Source organism: Pongo pygmaeus, chromosome 8 (assembly GCF_028885625.2).
Source record: "Pongo pygmaeus isolate AG05252 chromosome 8, NHGRI_mPonPyg2-v2.0_pri, whole genome shotgun sequence".
Taxonomy (NCBI): Eukaryota; Metazoa; Chordata; class Mammalia; order Primates; family Hominidae; genus Pongo; species Pongo pygmaeus.
The window spans coordinates 835,963-856,962 of record NC_072381.2 but is presented as its reverse complement, the minus strand read 5'-3'; the positions used below and the strand labels follow the sequence as shown (position 1 = coordinate 856,962).

The window sequence follows — 21,000 nt, the reverse complement described above, 5'->3', positions numbered from 1 at the left end:
TTGTAACAACATTCTCTTCTATTAGAATTTGATGTTTTTGTCGTTATGATACTATAGTGTTAATGGGTTTGAGAAGGTAAAACACCACTTTTATCACATATATCAAGGGTGCACACTGTCAACGTGACTTACCACTGTTGGTGTTGATCTTGATCACCTGGCTGTTTACTGGGTTTCTCACTATGAAGTTACCCTTTCCCTCCCCATTTCCATGTTGTACTGTTTGGAAGGAAGTTGCTGCATACAGCCCACACGTAAGGAATTGGGGATTTATGGTCCCCCTCCATGAGGACACAAATCTTCGTAAATTATTTAAAATTCTTATGTATGAGAGATTTGTCTCTTCTCCTTTATTTATTTACTTATTCAACTCTTTATAGCAGTGTGGATTCAAGAATGTTTGTTTTATACTTTTGGTTATAATCCAATACTGCTTTATTTTGTTGCTCAAATTGTTCTTCTAGCTTTGGCCATCAGGAGTTCTGGTCGGCTCCCTTTGACATGCCCCATCAACGTAGGGCATTTTGTGGTTATTTTGTTTTGTTTTGTTTTGCTTCTTCTTGCTTCAGCCTTAGAATCAGCCATTTCTCCAAGGAGCGCCGGGTCCGTCATTGGACAGTGATATCAGAAACCAAGATTGAGTGCTAGACGTGTTCTGTTTCTTTTTGTCCCATCTGTTCTTCGTTCCTCTTTCCCTCTTTTTCTGTTTTCCTTTGGAGTAGCCTTCTTCGTTTCGCTGTTTTAATGATTTCTTTGCGTTTTGCTCCACTTCCTCTGGCTAACAGTCTACCTAGAGGTGGCTGCGTGCTGCTTCACATAGAGCACAGCATCAGGGCAGTCTGCCACCGTTTCTCTCGTGGCCCGGATGCTTTGGTCATCATGCCTTTTGCAGTTACTTATGCTATAAACTGACAATATATTGTTTTTATTTTTATTTAAAAGTCAGTTATTTTTAAAAGAGATTTAAATTATAACAAGCAAAACAGCATACATGTTTATCCGTGTCATGGTGGTTTCTGGTGCTGTCTATTCCCGTGTGTAGATTTTCTCTGTGTTGGGGGCTGACTATGTCAGGGTCTGCTGTTACACTTGAGCTGAGCTGCTCGATGTTGTCCGCAGCTTACTGATCCTCTGAGCTGGTTGTGTTTCTCATTTTTCTATTTGATTTTGGGAAGCTTCTGTTACTGTGTCTTCAGGTTCCCGAGTCTGCCGTAATGCTTACCCTGTTGTTAATCTCATCAAGTATTTTTAATATCAGACATTGGAGTTTTCATCTCTATAAGTTTTCTCTTTTTTTCTTTTTTTTTGTAACTTTTATATCCTTACCTGACTTCGTGAACATATGGAATACAGTTATGATAATTTTTAACATCCTTTTCAGTTAATTTTAACATGTGTGTCAGTTCTGGATTGGCTTCTGTTGGTTGCTACTTCTCATTGTCATGGGTCATGTCTTCCTGCTTCTTTCTTTGCATGCATGGTAATTTTTGGTTAGATTGAGTTTTACTTTATTCAGGGCTTAGTATTTTTGTATTTCTTTAAATATTTGATACATGTTCTGGGATGCAGCCAAGTTTCTTGGAAACAGTGTGATCCTTTCATATCTTGTTTTTAAGATGTTAGGTGTGAGTGGGATGGTTCTGTGTGGGGCCTGTTTCCTGTCACCAAGGCAGGGCTCCGGGAATCAGAAGATTTTCTGGTGGGGAGGGTTAACCATTTCAGGCTCTGCACGTGAATGACATATATTGTTATACTTCTGATCCTCTCAGGTGGTTCTTCCACGAGCCTTGGGTAGTTTCATCACATCCGTGGTTTGCAAAGAACCTGGCTGACAACGTGATGGGCCCTGGGCCCTGTGGTTCTCTGGAGCTCCTCCTGCTGTCTGGCCTATGCAATCAGCCTCCCCATCTCCTGCATTCTCTTTTTCTCTTCCACACAGCCATACACTGGGTTCCCACCTGACTTCCCACTCCCTGGGCACAGCCTGGGACTTCCCTCAGGGCAGTGGGCTGGACGTGTGGGAGTTACTTTAATGTCTCATGTCAAGCTGGGCATGGTGGCTCACGCCTGGAATCCCAGCACTTTGGGAGGCCGAGGTGGGCGGATCACGAGGTCAGGAGTTCGAGACCAGCCTGACCAACATGGTGAAACCCTGTCTCTACTAAAAATACCAAAAAAAAATAGCCGGGCCTGGTGGTGTGCACCTGTAATCCCAGCTACTCAGGAGGCCGAGGTAGGAGAATCACTTGAACCCGGGAGGTGGAGGTTGCAGTGAGGCAAGGTTGCAAGACCGCGCTACTGCACTCCAGTCTGGGTGACAGAGCAAGGCTCCGTCTCGGAAAAAAAAAAAGAAAAAAGTTTCATGTCACATAGGAATCCATGTCCTTTGTTGCTCTATGTCCCATATCTGGAAAACTGTCATTTCATCTGTCTTATTTGGTTTCTTGGTGGTTTTAAAGGGAAAGTTAACCTAGCCCCTGTGACTCCATCTACCTGGCGGCAGATGGCCTTCGTCTTACCAACACCGTGTGCCCAACCTCCAGTCTCCCTGAGAGCCCGTCTCACTTGTCATTGTCTTTGTTCCTCAGTCTGCTCTGTCTGCAGTGCCAGGCGTTTCTTGCATAGTTGGGTCACTCCCCATCTTTCTAAGGTGGTATTATCTCTCATCTTAGGTGAAGCCACCCCGGGCAGCCCATCTTCCACTGTAGAACACTGCAGCTGTCTGCTTGCTGTCCCATCTCCTTGCTTCCATTCCCTGTTGAGTGCAGTCCAGGTCTGCTTGTTTCCATTCCCTGTTGAGTGCAGTCCAGGTAGACAGCTGTCCTAAGCAGCATTTGTCGAGCTCTTTAGTGACCCCGGTGCAGCCAGATCTAGTAGTTAGTTTCAACTTCTTAACTTACCTGGCTCTACTGTGTCATGTTATAGTGGATGATTCTCTTGGCTCCTGACTTCCCAGTATCCTAGTGGTCTTCCCACCTTGCTGGCTGTGGGCCTGTGTCCTTGGCCCTCATGCGCTTGCCTCCTGCTGAAGGTGGGAGTGTCCCGGGTTCAGTCCTGGGCTGCTTTTCTTCCCTCCCTAGTGGCTTCGGCATCATCTGTCACTTGGAGAGTCCTCCCTAGTGCCCTGTCCTCGATGATTGCATTAGCTTCCAGCTGGTGCCTGCACAGTCTGTCTACAGGAACCAGAGAGAGATTTTCAAAATGTTAGCCTTGAATTGGTTTTCTATTACGTTTAGGGTACTTTAGTGTCCTCCTTGATCCCACTCACACACACCAGCCTCTGTGACCTCATTTCTTACTGTGTCTGTCACCCATCTTCTCAGCTGTGCTGGCCTCCTACTGCTGGACTCTACCCCTTGAGAGGCCCCACCTTGGGACCCCTGTGCTTGAGGCTCCCCACTTAGAACACACTTCCCACCTTCCTGCGTGCCCCACCCCTCCTCTATCAGATCACATGGCACTTCCTGTCTGGATGGCACCAGGCCTTGCTGCCCCTCATCCTGGGTTGTTTCCTCAGTGTCCGTTTCTGTCTGACGTGATGTGTATAGTTACTGTAGTTACTGGTTAACTGTCTGTTATCTGCCTCTCCCACTAGAGTGTTGGCTTCACGAGAGCACAGGCTTTGCCTTATTCAGGCTGAATTCACAGAGCCTGCCATAGTGCCTGGCACATGGAAATATTTAGTAAATACCTATTAAACATGGGGAGTGGAGTGTGAATTTAGATGAGTGACCCGGAGACACCTTAGTCTAGATGGACAGTGGCATCAGGTTGTGTTTTCAATTTTCCATTTTCAGTCTCATTGAGTCCCATGGTTTGGTTGTGTGTTATGGTTACTTTAGCAGTTTTGGTTTCTTTTTGCTGATGGGGGTGGATTTTTACTAAGCTCATTGTATAACACCATGCAAACTCTCTGTCTCTCTCATTTGTCCTGAACGCCCCACTTTGTCTTTGCCTTTTCATGGTCTTTAACTTTGACTTTTAAGATACAAGTGTCTCTTGTGTTAGCATGGCTCTTATATGATTGTACCATGCTAATTTATATAGGAATGTAGGAAAAAACTTAGTTCTTAGTATTTCAGTGCCTGTCATCTCAACATTATTAAAATACCTGTTTATGCAGTGTCCAGAGACCAGCTCTGTCTTCTAGAGCTCCAAATTCACAGCCCTATGCTGCCTGTGACCACACACACCATGCCCTCTGGCATCTTCTCAGAAATTTCTTCCAGGATTTAGAACCAGCTTTTGTTTCCTCTCGAAGATCTGGTTTATTTATCATTCTCTTATAGGAATTCTGTAACATGACAGTTCTCACTTGTTCCTTCGACTCTGGAAGTTGGAAGGCGAATTGAAGCCTCTGTTGTAGAAACTGTCTAGTCCTAGAGCCTGTTTGATCTCCAGCCTTGGTTTTTTGCTGGTTATCTTTGTTGTTGTTGTTTTAATTTTTTCCTCTGTATTTTATTATTGTTTAGGGTTTGTGTTTGTGTAGGTTACTTGAAAATTCTTTTTGCAGTGAGACAAGGCATTAACTAAGCTTACACTTGTCATTTCTGATAGAAAAAGCCCCTGCTGAACTCTGCTAATGAGACTTAGATTATTTTTCTAAACTGTGCTGTTTTTGTTTTGGGGGATAAAGGGATAGTTTTTTTTGCGTGATTTACTTTTTTGATAGGTAAAGTAGCATTTTTCTTACTTAGTATACACTTATGTAGTTGTGTCAGAACATAAGTTGAAATCATTAGAACTGCTGTACTGAATTATCTGCTTCCTAAATTTTAAGCCGGTTTTCCTAAGTTGATTATTACTTTTATGTAGGAGGAAATGAGTCTCAACCAGAAAGCCAGGAAGACCCCCGAGAAGTACTTAAAAAAACATTGGAATTCTGCTTATCTAGGTAAGGCTGGTGGTGGTTTTTCTAGTACCTGATATTTCTGGTATTGTGCAAATAGTTAAAGTATATACAAATGTGATATTTTATGAAGGAGTATCTACTCATATCCATATATATGTGTATTAAGACCTGGAATATTGAGTAATAACAATCTTTTGACATTTGAGAATGGAACGTAACCTTCATGTCTGTGGTCCCCAGTGATCTTGGTGGTCACTGTCTGGAATGCGTCTAAAGTGCCTGCCCGCCCTGTGCTCCTGAATCAGACTTCATCACACTGAAGTTTGAGAACAAATGTGGCACGTTGTTTCTGAAAACACCAGACACTGAGATAGCAAGTTGTTTTATTTATATAACACTCATTTTTAATCATTTTTCTTTCCCCTGAATAATACCCTTTTCTTAGTAAAACCTTTAAAGTTCCAATGGCAGAACTGGACATAAAGGAAGATGGGATTGGGTTTGATGTAATTTCTCTGAGTATGACAACAACCGATTGGCTGTGTATAAGGTTTTCTGTCGATGATGATTTTCCAAGTGTTTTCTCTGGAGCCCTGAGGATTCCACACAGGTGTCTGCTAGGGGCTCCTTGAAGCCTGTGGGGTGTATGAGGTGGAGGTGTGAGGGGCTCTGCTGGCCTCCTCCCCATGCCCATGCTGTTCCACGTTTGGAGTCTGAGCATACCGCACCATGACACAGTAGACGCAAAAGGTGCAGGGGCACCAGTGGAACACCCTAGTGGAGCACAAGTGTGAGCTCTCTGCCACTCACACCCATCTGTAGCTCCATGGGGCCAGAATCAGCTACACCTGGAAGGTGGCCGAGATGAGGGTGGAGCAGGGCCTCCTCCTGCATGGCCTCTGTTTGATCGGCAGTCATGGGCCTTCACCGAGGGACACTGAGCAGAGGCCCCAGGAACCCAGCACTGTGCTCAGTTTTGAAATGTTTCTTAGGGCCTTGTTCACTACATTACATGATGCCTTGAGAATTCACAGGAAACATTGATCTTTGGCCAAAACACCAGAAAAATAGCTCATCTTGGCCCAAACTGCTGATGATTTGTGGCTTGCCTTTGGATTTTGTGGGTAAAGTTACTGTTTCCTTCTTTTTAATTCTGGCTGCTGGGAAGCCAGGGCTGGATAGAGGCCCTCTAGTGAGTGTTCTGGAGTCTATGGGAGGAATTTTGGGTATGACCTTATCCTGGCCTTTTTATGTTTTCCTTTCTTGTTCGTTGAGCTGGATTTCTTTACTTTAAATTTTTTTCTTTCTTTTTTTTTTTTGAGATGGAGTTTCACTCTTGTCGCCCAGGCTGGAGTGCAGTGGTGCGATCTTGGCTCACTGTAACCTCCACCTCTTGGGTTCAAGCAATTCTCCTGCCCGAGCCTCCCGAGTAGCTGGGATTACAGCTGCCCGCCACCACGCCTGGCTAATTTTTGTATTTTTAGTAGAGATGGGGTTTCACCATGTTGGTCAGGCTGGTCTTCCTGAGCCCAGGTGATCTGCCTACCTTGGCCCCCCAAAGTGCTGGGATTCCAGGCGTGAGCCACTGTGCCCAGCCTAACAAAATTGTATGTATTTTTAATAAACTCTTCAGATACTTCTTAGGACAAAAATGACAGCTATAAATAATTACATCTTATTTAAAAATAACCATCTTCTCATGAATTTTGATTGTAGAAAGTGCAGTATACTTTTACTTTTGCACTCCCTGCCTCTCCAAGGCTGAGATTTTGAAAAAATTTACCTGAGGCTGGAGAGATAGCAAATAACAGATGGGTCCTGGGCTGAGATTTAACTCCAAAGCAATACCATGCCACACTCACGCCTCTTGTGAAACTGAAATTACAGTAGGTGAAACTTCCTTTTAAAGAAATGTTGATTAAAAGAGATTGTTTTCTTTCAACAGGGAGAACCTTGCTAGTGACATGTATCTTATATCACAGATGGATAGTGACCAGTATGTGCCAATCACAACGGTGGCTAACCTCGACCACATCAAGAAGCTCAGCACTGATGTGGACTTGATTGTGGAAGTGCTAAGATGTAAGTAAATGACGATTTTAAATTAATAATACTTGTCCTTAGAGTATTTGTCTTATCAGCGTGAACCTTTAAATCTGTAGCCGTCAAATGTTAAGGTCCTTGATGGCGAATCAGATTCTTTTGTGGCCTTCCGTTCCTTTCTGCCCAGGTCCAATAATTCTGGAGTAGTGCCTGATAGTCCCTGGGAATGCCAGTTGAACCCATTATGAAACCTCAAACAAGTTTTGGGACATATGAAGTAGAAAAGAATCTTGTTAATGGGAATTTTAAAGATAGCTGTTTCATTCGTGAAAAACAAAATAAAAATAACATTTATAGTTAAAGTAAAATACATTTTAGTTACAGTTTTGCCACTAAAGGTGTTTCTTTCAAATTGCAACTTCCTGTTTATGTTTGGATGAAATAATTATTGCAATTTTTCTTAACATTATGTTGTGGGCCCGGTGTGGTGGCTTGCGCGTGTAATCTCAGCACTTTTGGAGGTCGAGTTGGGCAGATCATGAGGTCATGAGATTGAGACTGTCTTGGCCAACATGGTGAAACCCCGTCTCCACTAAAATACAAAAAATTAGCTGGGCGTGGTGCTGCGTGCTTGTAATCTCAGGTACTTGAGAGGCTGAGGCAGGGAAATCGCTTGAACCCAGGAGGCGGAGGTTGCAGTTAGCTGAGATTACACCATTGCACTCCAGCCTGGCGACAGAGATAGACTCCGTCTCAAAAAAAAAAAAAAAAAATTATGTTGTGAGTGAAGTTGTTTCTTTGAAGTTTGGCAACATCAGTGTTTAAGCATTAAGTGCGGATGGTGCCCCCTACATAGTTTTGAGTGATTGGACATTGCTAAGCCTGACTTCAAGTCTCAATTAAGTCCACTGCCTACACTCACATAGAAGGGTTTTCACATTGTCCCTGGCTTAACTGTACTGACGACAGTCTGTGCAGGTTTTTTTTTTTCTTGTATGAACGTGACTTTACAGTAGTATAAAAAAGTGAGCATCTTATGTTAGAACTTAGTTGGCTTTTCTTTTCACAAATAAAAGTTATATATTTTTCTGTTTTTAGACAAATAGCATGGGTTATTAAATTATTGGAGACAGTGAAGAAACTGGCAAACATAATTACCATTGACTGTGAGTTCTGAGAGTGGCACTGCTGTCTCCCAGGATGGCGCCGTGCTCCCTGGTGTCATCATGCAGAACAGAAGCTGTTGTCTGTGCCAGCTGTATTGGGCCCCATCTTTGAAAGGCCAGCAGCATTCTTGTCCCTGTTTATACTCTGAAGTCTTTTTGGTTATGATTAGGAGTTTCAGGTTTAGTTATTCCTTTTAGGACAGACCTTGCAAACGCTGCTGCCCCACTGGGATGATTTCTCAGTTGATTGTTACTGGCAAGGGGTCGTTTCCACCAACCATGAGGATATTAAATTGCTCTGTGTGGTTGCGTAACAGAGCCCGCCTGCCCATAGGCGATCCAGGGCAGCCTTGTCACCTATTTCGTCCCATCTCCTCCAGCCTTTTTTATGACTTACCTTTTATCTATTTGCACTCAGCTCTTTAGTTTCTCATTTTGTTTTTTTCACTCGATTTTTCGACAGAAATGTACATGCCTTTGTAAGAACCTATGTGATAAGAATATAGTTAGCAAGTTATTGCATTCATTGTAGCTCCTAAGAGGATGAAAATGTCATAAATAGGTCCACAGGAGCAAAGTTCTCATCTTACTTTTTTTTAAAATTAAGTTGAATGGATGAATGAATTTATTTATTTTTGGGATGGAATCTCACTCTGTCGCCAAGGCTGGAGTGCAGTGGTGCCATCTCAGCTCACCGCAACCTTTGCCTCCTGTGTTGAAGCAATTCTCCTACCTCAGCCTCCCAAGTAGCTGGGCATTACAAGCGTGCACCACCACGCCCAGCTAATTTTTTGTACTTTCAGTAGAGACGAGGTTTTACCACATTGGCAGGGCTGGTCTCAAACTTCTGACCTCAAGTGATCTGCCCACTTCAGTCTCCCAAAGTCCTGAGATTACAGGTGTGAGCCACCATGCGTGTCCTCATCTTATGTTTAAATCTTGTGCCCAAAATACCTAGCAGAGACTCAGACACACAGCAGATATTTGATGAATATTTAATTTTATCTTTTTAAAAATTAAACTCAAGATTGTCTGAATGATTTTCCTTTGAGTACTGCAGCTCTTGTGTTAAGTTGTATAAGTTACATTTCTAGATTATTTTTAATATCGCAATAAACATACAGCGCATGTCCCAGTATGTCTGTCAAGTGCTGTTTTTACCCTTAATATAACTAAAACTGCTAATTAAAAAGACATGCTAAAATATTTGTCACCAGAATAAATACATTGTGTTATATACACACAGTGAGTACCAGAGCTGTTACAGTGAGCTAGGCCTACATATTCCAACAAGAATAAATTTTAAAATTATAATGTTTATAAAAGCATATTTCCAAATTTGTGCAAGGTGGTACCATGTATATAAAGCTTGGGGGTGTGTAAAGCTGAAGCACAGGAATTTTTGTGGGTTCAGAGGAGCACGGAGATGGTGTGAAAGCATGAATGGGATTGAAGCTCATCATTCAGTGTCACGTCATGGGGGCAGCTGAGTTGGGTGAGGCATGAAGTGCAGAGGGTGTCACCCCTGCCTGTATGGAGGTAGAATTTACATACCATAAATTATGCATTCTAAGTGTACATTTGGTAAGTTTTAACATATTTATACACCCATGAAACTACCACAATCACGATACCAAACAGCCATCACAGCCCACCCCCGCCAAGCTTCCTCTACCCCCTCCCCAGGCAACCACTGATTTGCTTCCTGTCACTACGGATTAGCTTGCAGTGTTTACAAATTTGATGTAAATGGAGTCAATTATGCAATATCACTTTCTTTTGGTCTGGCGTAACTATTGTTGTTTACTGGATTAGTAGGTGATTGCTTCTTTTTGCTGGGAAGTATTCTCTCAAATGGATATTCCCAGTTGGTTTATGCACCTACCAGTTATAGACATTTAGGTTATTGCCAGGTTTTGACCACTACAAATTGCTGTGGACACTTGTGTAAAAGTCTCTGTGTGACCATGTGCTTCCCTCTCTTTTGGGTAAATAGCCCCAAGTGGAATGTCTGGATTGTGTGGTTAGGTGTGTGATTAACTGTGAAACCGCCTGCCTGTTTTCCAAAGTGGTTGGACCATTTTATGGTTGGCCACCACCAGCAGGGATGAGAGCTCCAGTTGCCCCATATCCTTCTGACACTTGGTATGCAATCATGTTAATTTTATGTTTTCTAATAACTATATAGTGATATCTTGTTGAGGTTTTAACATCTATTTCTCTAATTAATGAAGTTGAGCATTTTTTAAATGTGCTTATTTGCCTTCCTTTTTCTTCTTTGCAGTAGTGTCTATTTAGATGTCCCACACATACTTTATTAGTTTTATTAACAATTGAGTCCTTTCTTTAGAAGGAGACTTTATTTTTTATAACAGTTTTAGATTCACAGCAAAATTGTGAGCAAAGTACAGAGATCTCCCATGATATCCCCTGTACACATGCATGGCCTCTTCCCATATGAACATTCCGCAGCAGAGGAACATTTGTTATAATTGATGAAACCAACACTGACACATCATTATCACCTGGAGTCCACGGTTTACATAAGGGTTCACTTGGTATTGTGTATTCTGTGGGTTCAGACAACCGTGTAGGGTCATTATCCACCATTACAGTATCATACAGGGTAATTTTACTGACATTACAGTATCATATAGGGTAATTTTAGTGACCTAAACATCTTCTGAGCTCCACCCATGCATCCCTGCCTCCCCCAGTCACTGGAAGCCACTGATCTTTTTACTGCCTCTGTAGTTTTGCCTTTTCCAGAATGTCCTAGAGTTGGATCCTATAGGATGTAGCCTCTTCAGATTGGCTTCTTTCACTTAGCAATATATGTTGAAGGTTCCTCCATGTCTTTTCATGGCTTGATACATATTTCTTTTTAGTGTTGAATAATAGTTCATTGTCTGGATGTCCCACAGTTTGTTTATCCATCTACCCACTGAAGGACATCTTGATGACTTCCAAGTTTTGGCAGTTAAGAGTAAAGTTGCTATAAACATCTGTATGCAGATTTTGCGTGGACATAATTTTTTAGCTCCTTTGGATAAATACCAAGGAGCACAATTGCCAGATCATATGCTAAGAATATTGTTTGTTTTGTAAGAAGCCACCAAAGTGTCTCCCAAAGTGGATGTACCACTTTGCATTCCCATTGGCAGTGAATGAGAGTTCCTGTTGCTCCACATCCTCAGCAGCATTTGTTGGTGTCATTGTTTTTGATTTTTGCCATGCTGACAGGTATGCAGTGACATCTCATTGATGTCTTAATTTGCATTCCCTATGACATATGATGTGAAGCGTTTTTCCATATGTAGATTTGCCCTCTGTAAATCTTTTGTGAAGTGTCTGTCCAGGTCTTCTGCCCATTTTTTAATCTTGTTCATTTTCTTATTGTTGAGTTTTTAAGTTTTGTGCATTTTGATGTTAACAGTCCTTTATCAGATATGTCTTTTGCAACTATTTTCCATCAGTCAGTGGCTTCTCATCTTGTCGATGTCACCTTTCACAAAGCAGAAGTTTTAAATGTTAATGAAATTTTTTCATGGGTCATGCCTTTAGTGTGGTATCTAAGAAAATATTGTCAGACCCAAGGTCTTCTAGATTTTCTCCTATGTTTTCTAGGACTTCAGGTTTTGCATTTTACACTTAGGTCCATGATCCATTTGGGGTTAATTTTTATGAATGGTGGTGCCAGGTCTGCACCTAGATTAATTTTCTGCATGTGGGTGTCGAGTGGTTTAGCAGCACTTGTTGAAAAGATGCTCCTTTGCTCCACAGTCACATTGTCAGTGATGTGTGTGTACACTTAAATATGTATTACAGGTATTCTGGATACAAGTCCTTATCACACATATGCTGTCTCAGTGTACAGCTGTTTTTTTTTGTTCTACCAGTGTCTTTTGAGAAGCAGAAGTAGACATTTTTTATATAGTCCAATTTGTAAATTTTTTTCCTGCTACAGATCTTGCTTTTGGTGTTGTACCTAAGAAATCTTTGCTTGGTCCAAGGTTATAATAGTTTTCCTTTTATTAGTTTTATGTTTTACATTTGAACATTTGAGTCTGTGATCTGTTTTGTGCTGATGTTTGTACATGGTGTGGGGTATGGATCCTATGTGCATCTGTTGCAGCACCCCACGTGTCTGGGGCCTTGTCGTGTTGACTGCCCGTGCACGTGGGTGTTGGTCTCTCTGAAACGTGTGTTTTATTCCCTTGATTACTTGTCTGATTTGATGCTAACACTACAGTGTCTTGATCACTGTAACGTTATAGTAAGTCTTAAAGTAGGTTCAGAACCTCCAGCTTTGTTGTGGCTCTTCTAAATGTTTTGCATTTTTATATGAATTTTAGAATCATCATTACAATTTTTCAAAAAGTCCTGTTGGTGTTTTTATTGGGATTGCATTGATTCTGTAAATTCACTCGAGAAGAATTTACCCATTCTACCAGTGTTAAGCTTTACAACCCACAAGCACAGAATATGTCTTTACGTAGGTCTTTAAAATGTTCTTCTGGCAGTGTTTTGCAGTTTTCAGCATATGAGTCTTTATGATCTTTTGTCAGATTAAGATATAAAAACTAAGTTACAGTCATGCACCAGTTACCTTTCTTGTAGGGTGAGCTTTGGTGGTTTATGTCTTTTAAGGAATGTTTCTGTTTCATGTAATTTCTTAGTGTGAACTTTTTCATAATATTCCATTGTTATCTTTTTCCTGTTGATAGAACCTGTAATGATGTTGCCTCTTTCATCCTGATGCTGGTGATTTGTGTCTTTGTGACGGTGGGCACCTCTGAGCCCTAATTGTGATCATTACTTGCTGTGACTCGAATCTGCGCGTTGCGTAATTTCATAGATGTGACACCAAAACACAATTTATGTAAAAACTGGCAAAATCTAAATTAGGCCTATTACTGTAGTCACATGAGCATCCTGATGTAAACGATGCACGACAGTTAGGTGAGACATGATCATCAGGGAGCCAGGGAAGGGCACACAGAAACAAGTTATAAGACAAGATTATTTCACTTCAGGTACTTGTGGAAAGGAGAAGGCCATTAACCCTGTATTTTCGTCTGCTTTTTTGAGCTGTTCAGAACCTTTGTTTCATAGTGTTACATACATTATGGCTCTTGCGGGATTTTAAATGTCCATATTCCTTAGTTTTGAAAAATCTAACATGTGAGATTGGTTTAAAACCTTTGGATTGTGTTAACTAGCAGAATTTTTGACAGTTTGCCCATTTGCAGGTTTCTTTAGCTTATTTAGTAATATATGAGTATAATGTAACACATTCCACTGGCATATCATATTTTAATATTTTTGTTTCACCACTGACTTTTCTTCTCTTTATAGCTTTACCTTTAGTCCAAGTGGATGAAAAGGGAGAAAAAGTAAGGCCAAATCAAAATCGCTGCATAGTAATATTGCGTGAAATATCTGAATCTACCCCTGTGGAAGTAAGTAATTTCTCCTCTGAAGGTTACTTGGACATTTTCCCAAAGGTCTTTGTTGGTTTTGATTTTTTTTTTACTTTTGTGTTTTTTTGGGCTGTGTGTTTTTTAGAATGAATACTTACATTAACACTGTTTTCCCAGGATTTACACACACTGAGCTACAGAGTAGGAGGGAATGATTCCCAAACCTTTTGATCTCAGTACTCCTTATAATTAGATAGTGAAGGTTTATGCATTTCTATATTTAGAAATTAAAAATAACACATTTAAATATTTATTTAAAAATAAGATTAGTAAACCCACAAATAATGAAAAAGAGCACTTTTGTGATAAATAACTTTTCAAAACAAGTATTTTTATGACAAAGGGGCATCGTGAATAACTCCCTGAGCCACCAGTGTGGCCTGGTCCAAGCCAGCATGGCCACTCTTAGAGAACTGGTAACTTGGGCAGTAATTTTTTTTTTTTTTTTTTTTTTTTTTTTGAGATGGAGTCTTGCTCTGTTGCCCAGGCTGGAGTACAGTGGCGCAACCTCGGCTCACTGCAAACTCCACCTCCCGGGCTCAAGCAGTTCTCCTGCCTCAGCCTTCCGAGTAGCTGGGATTACAGGCGCCTGTCACTGCGCCCAGCTAATTTTTCTATGTTTAGTAGAGGGTTTCACCGTCTTGGCCAGGCTGGTCTAGAACTCCTGACCTCATGATCCACCCGACTGGTGCAGTAATTTTAGGGAACCACAGTATCTGATAGCTTAAAAGTAATGAAAAGCCATTTACTGTTATGTGTTGCTATAAAATCTACTATTTGTCCAGATGCCTAAACTGAGTTGCTTTGTGTAGTAAACACACTGATGGTCACACCTTGAGATCATGAAGTAAAGTCTTTGTAGAAGGTGCTGGCAACTTAGTTTATCCTACCTCAGAAAATGGAATCTGCCTGCTTTGGGGACTCGCAGAACACAGGAAGCCTGGGTTTGTTGTTGGTCTCATCTCTCACATGATTTCCGCCTCGTCATTCATGCTACCTCTTTCCACACACCTTCTCTGCAGAGGAAATGGACATTGCGGCTCAGGCTTTTCAGTCCGAGTGGGTTAGTGTGTGTGAGAGTTTCTTAAGGAAAACAACCCTGTCATGTGACAAAGGGCAGGATTCCAACAAAGCTCTCTGCCTAGCGTAAGAAATTCTATTACTCTCATATAAGTATGGTCTTATTCTAGCAAGTTTTACCTTCTGTTCAACTTAGCCTGTCTTTACTAGTTCTATATTGTAGTATGTGGAGAAAAAGAATTTAGGATTATATTTTTTCCTCCTATTTTTATTAAGGGTCTGAATATGAAGGACCAGCATATTTCTTGCTTTCTTTTTTTTTTTTTTCTTTTTTTTTGAGATGGAGTCTTGCTCTGTCACCCAGGCTGGCATGCAGTGGCACCATCTCGGCTCACTGCAACCTCCGCCTCCTGGGTTCAAGTGCTTCTCCTGCCTCAGCCTCCCGAGTAGCTGGGATTACTGCCTCCCAAAGTGCTGGGATTACAGGTGTGAGCCACCGTGTCCAGCCGAGGACCAGCATATTTCTTATGATTAATTTGGACATCTGTATTAACGCAAAGTAATATTTAAAACATAGATCCTAATTTTTAAGACTTGAAATGTTTGTAAAACTTTAACCAAGGAGAATTTTCTGCATTTAGCAGTAGACATTGATTTTGGAGTATTTATATTATTCAAAACTGCTGACCTTATGTCTGTTGTAAAACTTGAGCAATGAAAGTCTTAAGAGAGAAAGTTTAAAGGAAACTCTTTGATAAATTAAAAGTTGGGGAAAAAAAGGAAGGAAAATAAGTAGCCTAAAACAATCCACGTAAGAACATAAGTTCCCAAGGACTCTATAATTATTATAGAGCCCTTCTACTGGGTCTTAGAAATGTAGGCTAGGAGTTTCCAGAAAATTCTTCTTTAAATGTCACTAGGTATTTGTCAGTGATTAGTACATTTTAAATACTGATTCTGATTTTCTTAAAAATAGGATTTTCCCAGAGGCAGAGGAGTCAACCATTCTTGCCACTAGTAGACTCATAGTCTAGTGGCCTTAAAGTATTATTGTTTGACTTTAAAAGTCATAATCCTAATTTACCGTTAGTCAAGTATGACTTCGCATTGATGTGTTTTATCTTTTAACCAGTAAGCATTTACCAGTGATGGGACAACAACATAGGGCATTAGAATCCCTGGAAACTGTTTTTGTAGTTCATTTGGTTGTCAAATCCCTTTTGTACTTTTTGAAGTGTACCTGGCTAGTAATTTTTTATGGAATGGCCCTGTTTTTCCTTGTTGCTGTTTTTCCTCTGGAATCTGGTGTGAATATAGCCACTCTCACGTTCCTTGATTGACATTAGTATGGTATGTCTTTTCTATCCTCTTTTAACCAACCCATTTGTGTTTTCATATTTAAAGTGGATTTCTTTGAGCAGTGTATAATTTGGGTCTTGCTTTTCATATCCAATCTGAAAATTTCTGTCTTTTTTTTTTTTTTTTTTGAGATGGCATCTTGCTCTGTTGCTAGGCTGGAGTGCAGTGGTGTGATCTCAGCTCACTGCCACCTCCGCCTCCCGGGTTCAAGTGGTTCTCCTGCCTCAGCCTCCCGAGTAGCTAGGACTACAGGCATGCGCCACCATGCCAAGCTAATTTTGTACTTTTAGTAGAGACAGAGTTTCACAATGTTGGCCAGGATGGTCTCGATCTTTTGACCTCATGATCCATCCTCCTCGGCCTCCCAAAGTGCTGGGATTACAGGCGTGAGCCACCGCGCCCGGCCCAATTTCTGTCTTTTAATTGGGAGTGTAGCCCATCTACATTTAAGAGGTTAATGATGTAATGATGTGATTAAATTTAAATTGATCATCTTGCTGTTTGTTTTCTGTTTTGTCTCTTCTCTTCTTTATTTTCTTTCCCTTTCCCCTCCTTTAGTTTGGGATTAAATGTGTGTTTTTATCTCCTTTTTTGGCATAATAGGTATAACTCTTTGTTTCTGTTTTTTAGTGGTGCTTTAGGGCATGCTTCTCCAGCCCGTGGGCCGCATGCCGCCCAGGACGGCTTTGAATGCAGCTCAACACAAATGCGTAAACTTTCTTCAAACATTATGAGGTTTTTTTTTTTTAAAAGCTCATCAGCTATCGTGTTAGTGTATTTTATGTGTGGCCAAAGACAATTCTTCTACTTCCAATGTGTCCCAGGGAAGCCAAAATATTGGACCCCCTTTCTTTAGGGTTTTTAGCTGACCCTCTAACTTTACTAGAGTCCGTGTAATTCACAGAGCACCATGCCTCTTGACCTTACAGCCATGCTGTCCCATTTACAGCCATGCTGTCCCATTCTCCACTTCTAGCCTGTGCTGTTGTCACACATTCTAATTCTACACAGTCATAAGCCTCACAATACATCATCGTTATGTTTGCTTTAAACAAGTCATTTTTAAAAAGGGATTAAAAATAAGAAAAACGTGTTTTATATTTATTCAGTATTTGCCATTTACAGTGCTTCTCATTCCTTTATGTCAATCTGGACTTTCCTTCTGCCTGGACATTCCTTTAGCATGTCTTGTACAGGTCTGCCAATGATGAATTTTTTTCAGCTTTAGTATGTTTGGGAAAATCTTATTTCACCTTTATTTATGAAAGGTATTTTTGCTGCATATAGGTTTCTGGATTGATGGGGTTTTTTCCTCCCTTTCTGTGTTTTAAAGATACTCTCTCTTCTGGTATACGTTTTCTGTGGTTTTTATCACCATCCTTCTGTATGTAATAAGTCTTTCTCTGGCTGCTGTGAAGATTTTACTACTGGTTTTAAGCAGGTTGATTGCAGTGTGCTTTGGTGTAGTTTTCAAACTTCTTGTACCTGAAATTTATCAAGCCATTATTTTGTTAAATGTTTTCCTCCGCCTTTTGTCCTTTTCTTCAGAAAGTGTCTAGCCAGCTGTTAATCTTATTTAGTGTAGTTTTAATTTCAGACATTGTATTTTTCATCTCCAGTAAAGTTTGATTTTGGTCTTAAAAAAAATCTTCCATATGTATTTAATATGCTCAGTCTTTACCTTTTATGGGATATGGAATATATATGCAGTAAATGTTTTATGTGTATTAAGTCTATCATATCTGTCATTTCTAGGTCTAATCTTTTGCATTATAGGTCATATTTTTCTATTTCTTTGCATGCTTTGTGATTTTTGAGGAGATGCCCGTAGTTTTAAATTTTACTTTACTGAATATTTTTGTATTCTAATAAATATTCTTGAGCTTTGTTTTGAAATGCAGTTAAGTTACCTGGAACCAACTTTCTAGGTGGAATCAGAGCAGCCTTTTCTCTAGGGCTCATTTTCCCCACTGCTGAAGCAGTGCCCTTCTGAGCACTGTCCCTGCTCTCCTGTGGGTTTAGGAGAGTTTTCCACTGTGGCTGGTGGGAAAACAAACCATTCCTCTCTTGGTGAGCCTTCCCTGGGCTTGTTCCCTCTCATCCCTCAGGCGGTTGTTTCCCAGGCTGAAGATGTGGGGAAGGCCATCTGCAGGCTTACCCTGCCGGCTCTGCGGCCCAGGCACTGAGGGCCACCCCCCGTTCATGTCCCTCTCAGGGATCACACTCGTGTACACGCTGGGGTTCAGGGCCTGAAACCGTTCTTCATGTATTTTGTCTTTGGTTTTTTAATTGAGTCATCTGGGGGAGTAAATCTAGTCCATCATGGCCAGAAGCAGAAGTCCAAGCAATTTTTTTTTCTTAAATTGCCTTTTTTTTTTTTTTAAAGTTGTGCAGTTATCAGCCCAGAAAATGATATGATAGTTTTCACATTAATTTAGCTTAATGGTATCTTGAGAGTAGGGGAAGCTGTAAGTTGTGTGACTGTTTTTCTCTATGGCATTGTGATTCTAATTCTGGAAGCCCTGCTGAACCCTCATCCTTTTTGGAAGAAAGATTTACTAGGCATCATGGTATGTTAGTTTGTTTAAGGATAGTTCCTTAAGAGAATGCATTTGTTAAAAAAATTTTTGGTGAGGACAAAAACTGACATTGTTGAGAATTAATTTCTAACATCTCTATTTCCTGTAGGAAGTAGAAGCACTATTTAAAGGAGATAATTTACCGAAATTTATAAACTGTGAATTTGCATATAATGATAATTGGTTTATTACATTTGAAACAGAAGCTGATGCACAACAGGTAAGTTCTTTCCACCATCACCCTATGAATTGCATAGTTTACCAGTTTTTAGTATTAGTGCATGTTGGGACTAAACTTGGGCGTTGAGATTACTTGTGATGGTAAGTTTGAATATAATCTGCAGAGGAAATCAAGTTGTAGAAACTTAAATGAGTGTATTTGTATGGACAATTTTTATAGCTATATAAAAAGCATGTGATTTTACTTTCTAAGGACAACAAGCTAAGCAACCTAGGAAAATCAGTTGTGTTCTTCTATCTGGGCAGAGAAGTTTTACTATTTGCAAAGTGTTTGGGGGGAAATTTGAACCTAATCTTCATCTCCCAGCAGACTTCATTGTATTTTGGAAGATGCTTTTAATGGTATTGAGAAGTAAGCTCTGTAAGGAGGCGTGAGGAGTTAGTAGTTTTCCTGCCTTTAAGGGAAGCATCTTATTTGTGAGGAAACTAACACATGTATTATAAAGTGTTAAATGATATAAACAATATGTGGAGTTCAGAAAAGAAAACACAGAAACCTGAAAGATGCGTTTTAATTGGATGGAGGGGGAAAGGGGAACGGAAGATAGAGTAACCATTTTTGTGGAGTGGAGTGTGAGCTCTGCCAGCCCGCTTGACGAATGTAGTCAGATGAGATTGAATCAGGTGCAGAGCCCTCACAGTTTTATAGGGGTTTAATGTAGAATTAATGTGGAGAAGAACAAGGAGATATGTAAAGAATGACTTTTGGATGTTATGATCCTAATCCTTTTCCTTCCTGTCTGGTATTTCCTGAACTGCATACTCCTAATCTGAAATTGGGATTAATACTAGGAACTCAGTATTCATCATTTTCCACCAGGTCAAGGTTCTTAGCCAGTGGTCTTTGGGAGACATCTATGGCATCTGTTAATACTTACAAAATTGTGTACAAATCTTGTTTGTGAGAATTTGGGATACATGTTCCATAGCCCTTATGAGGTTATTTTAAGGGATCTGTGACCCAGGGAGTGTCAAGAATCATTATCCTAGGTTCTGTTCACCATAATTTAATTATGTATTTCCCTATTTGAGCTATTGAGTGAACTATTGGTGCCTCTTATTCATAAGGTTAATCGAATGGAATTTTATACTTAATTTTGCCCTTAGGCTTACAAATACCTTCGAGAAGAAGTCAAAACTTTTCAAGGAAAACCAATTAAGGTAAGCAAGACCATTGGTTATACTTTGTTTATTTGCAAATTGATGTTCTTAAGTATTCTAATAGAAACTTACATATTTTCAAACAGGCACGGATAAAAGCAAAGGCAATAGCTATAAACACATTTTTGCCAAAGAATGGATTTAGACCCCTGGACGTGAGCCTGTATGCCCAGCAGCGCTATGCGACGTCGTTCTACTTCCCTCCCATGTACAGCCCCCAGCAGCAGTTCCCCCTGTACAGCCTGATCACGCCCCAGACGTGGTCAGCAACGCACAGCTATCTTGACCCACCCTTGGTACGTCATTTCTTTACTAGGAATTGATGTTGTAGACACTATGCTAGATAATTTGAAGGATTAAAATCCTCATCTAATAGGAAGCCAGATAGGTGTGCAGTCTGACATACTAAAACAGACCTTCAAGTTATGTGGGGGATTTTAAATTTAGCTGAGAACAGAGCTTATGCATAAAGAACTTTGGATTGCTGTGATCACAATCCTTGCACAGCCCGTCTCCCCTCTTGTCATGCAGCTCTTAGCAAGACACAGAGGGCGATAAGTGCTGTAGTGTACCTGGTGTCCCCTACACGGAGGACAATGCAAGGGGGATTAACTGAGGAGGAAGAGGTGTTTAATAGGCTTCTGACAGCAAGGCCAAGGAGAAGGCCTGCTGTTTTACCAGCGTTATTTTACTCACTTCTCACCAGTGTGAGAGTTGGTCGACATGATTAATTTTTATGGATCTTGGCCTTTGTTAAGGCCTATGGTTGGAGTTCATAAGTCTGTACTGGATCTAGACATTGTCTCTTTGTGTGCTGCTATAGATGCTTGAAAGATCAAGTGTGTCCTGGGTGGGAATTAGCATGAGTTTGGTGGCATTGGATTCACGAGAGTCAGCAATACATGGATGAGCATGTCCTTGAAGCTGAAGTCTAGTTGAGAAGTGAAGATGGGTTCATGGACTAGAGGTTTGCATGAGGTAGCAATGCAGGTTAGTTGGAATTGGAGAGATTGAAGGGTAGCATACATAGAAGGTTATGGTCAGAAAGCAGAAATTGAGTTAGTAACTTTGAAAAGAGTTCATGTCCAGGGTTTCGC

General features: G+C 40.7%; 1 protein-coding gene across 3 annotated transcripts in view; it reads left to right on the top strand.

Annotated features, from left to right (window-relative positions):
* LARP4B (La ribonucleoprotein 4B) overlaps nt 1–21,000 on the top strand; it is a 124,024-nt gene that overhangs the window by 84,061 nt on the left and 18,963 nt on the right. For all 3 annotated transcript variants that reach the window (XM_054503608.2, XM_063669475.1, XM_063669474.1), the window contains 6 exons: nt 4,816–4,894; nt 6,798–6,934; nt 13,420–13,523; nt 18,612–18,722; nt 19,850–19,903; nt 19,990–20,199. In XM_054503608.2, the coding sequence (XP_054359583.1) occupies nt 4,816–4,894; nt 6,798–6,934; nt 13,420–13,523; nt 18,612–18,722; nt 19,850–19,903; nt 19,990–20,199 (695 nt within the window). The remainder of the gene's footprint in view (nt 1–4,815; nt 4,895–6,797; nt 6,935–13,419; nt 13,524–18,611; nt 18,723–19,849; nt 19,904–19,989; nt 20,200–21,000) is intronic.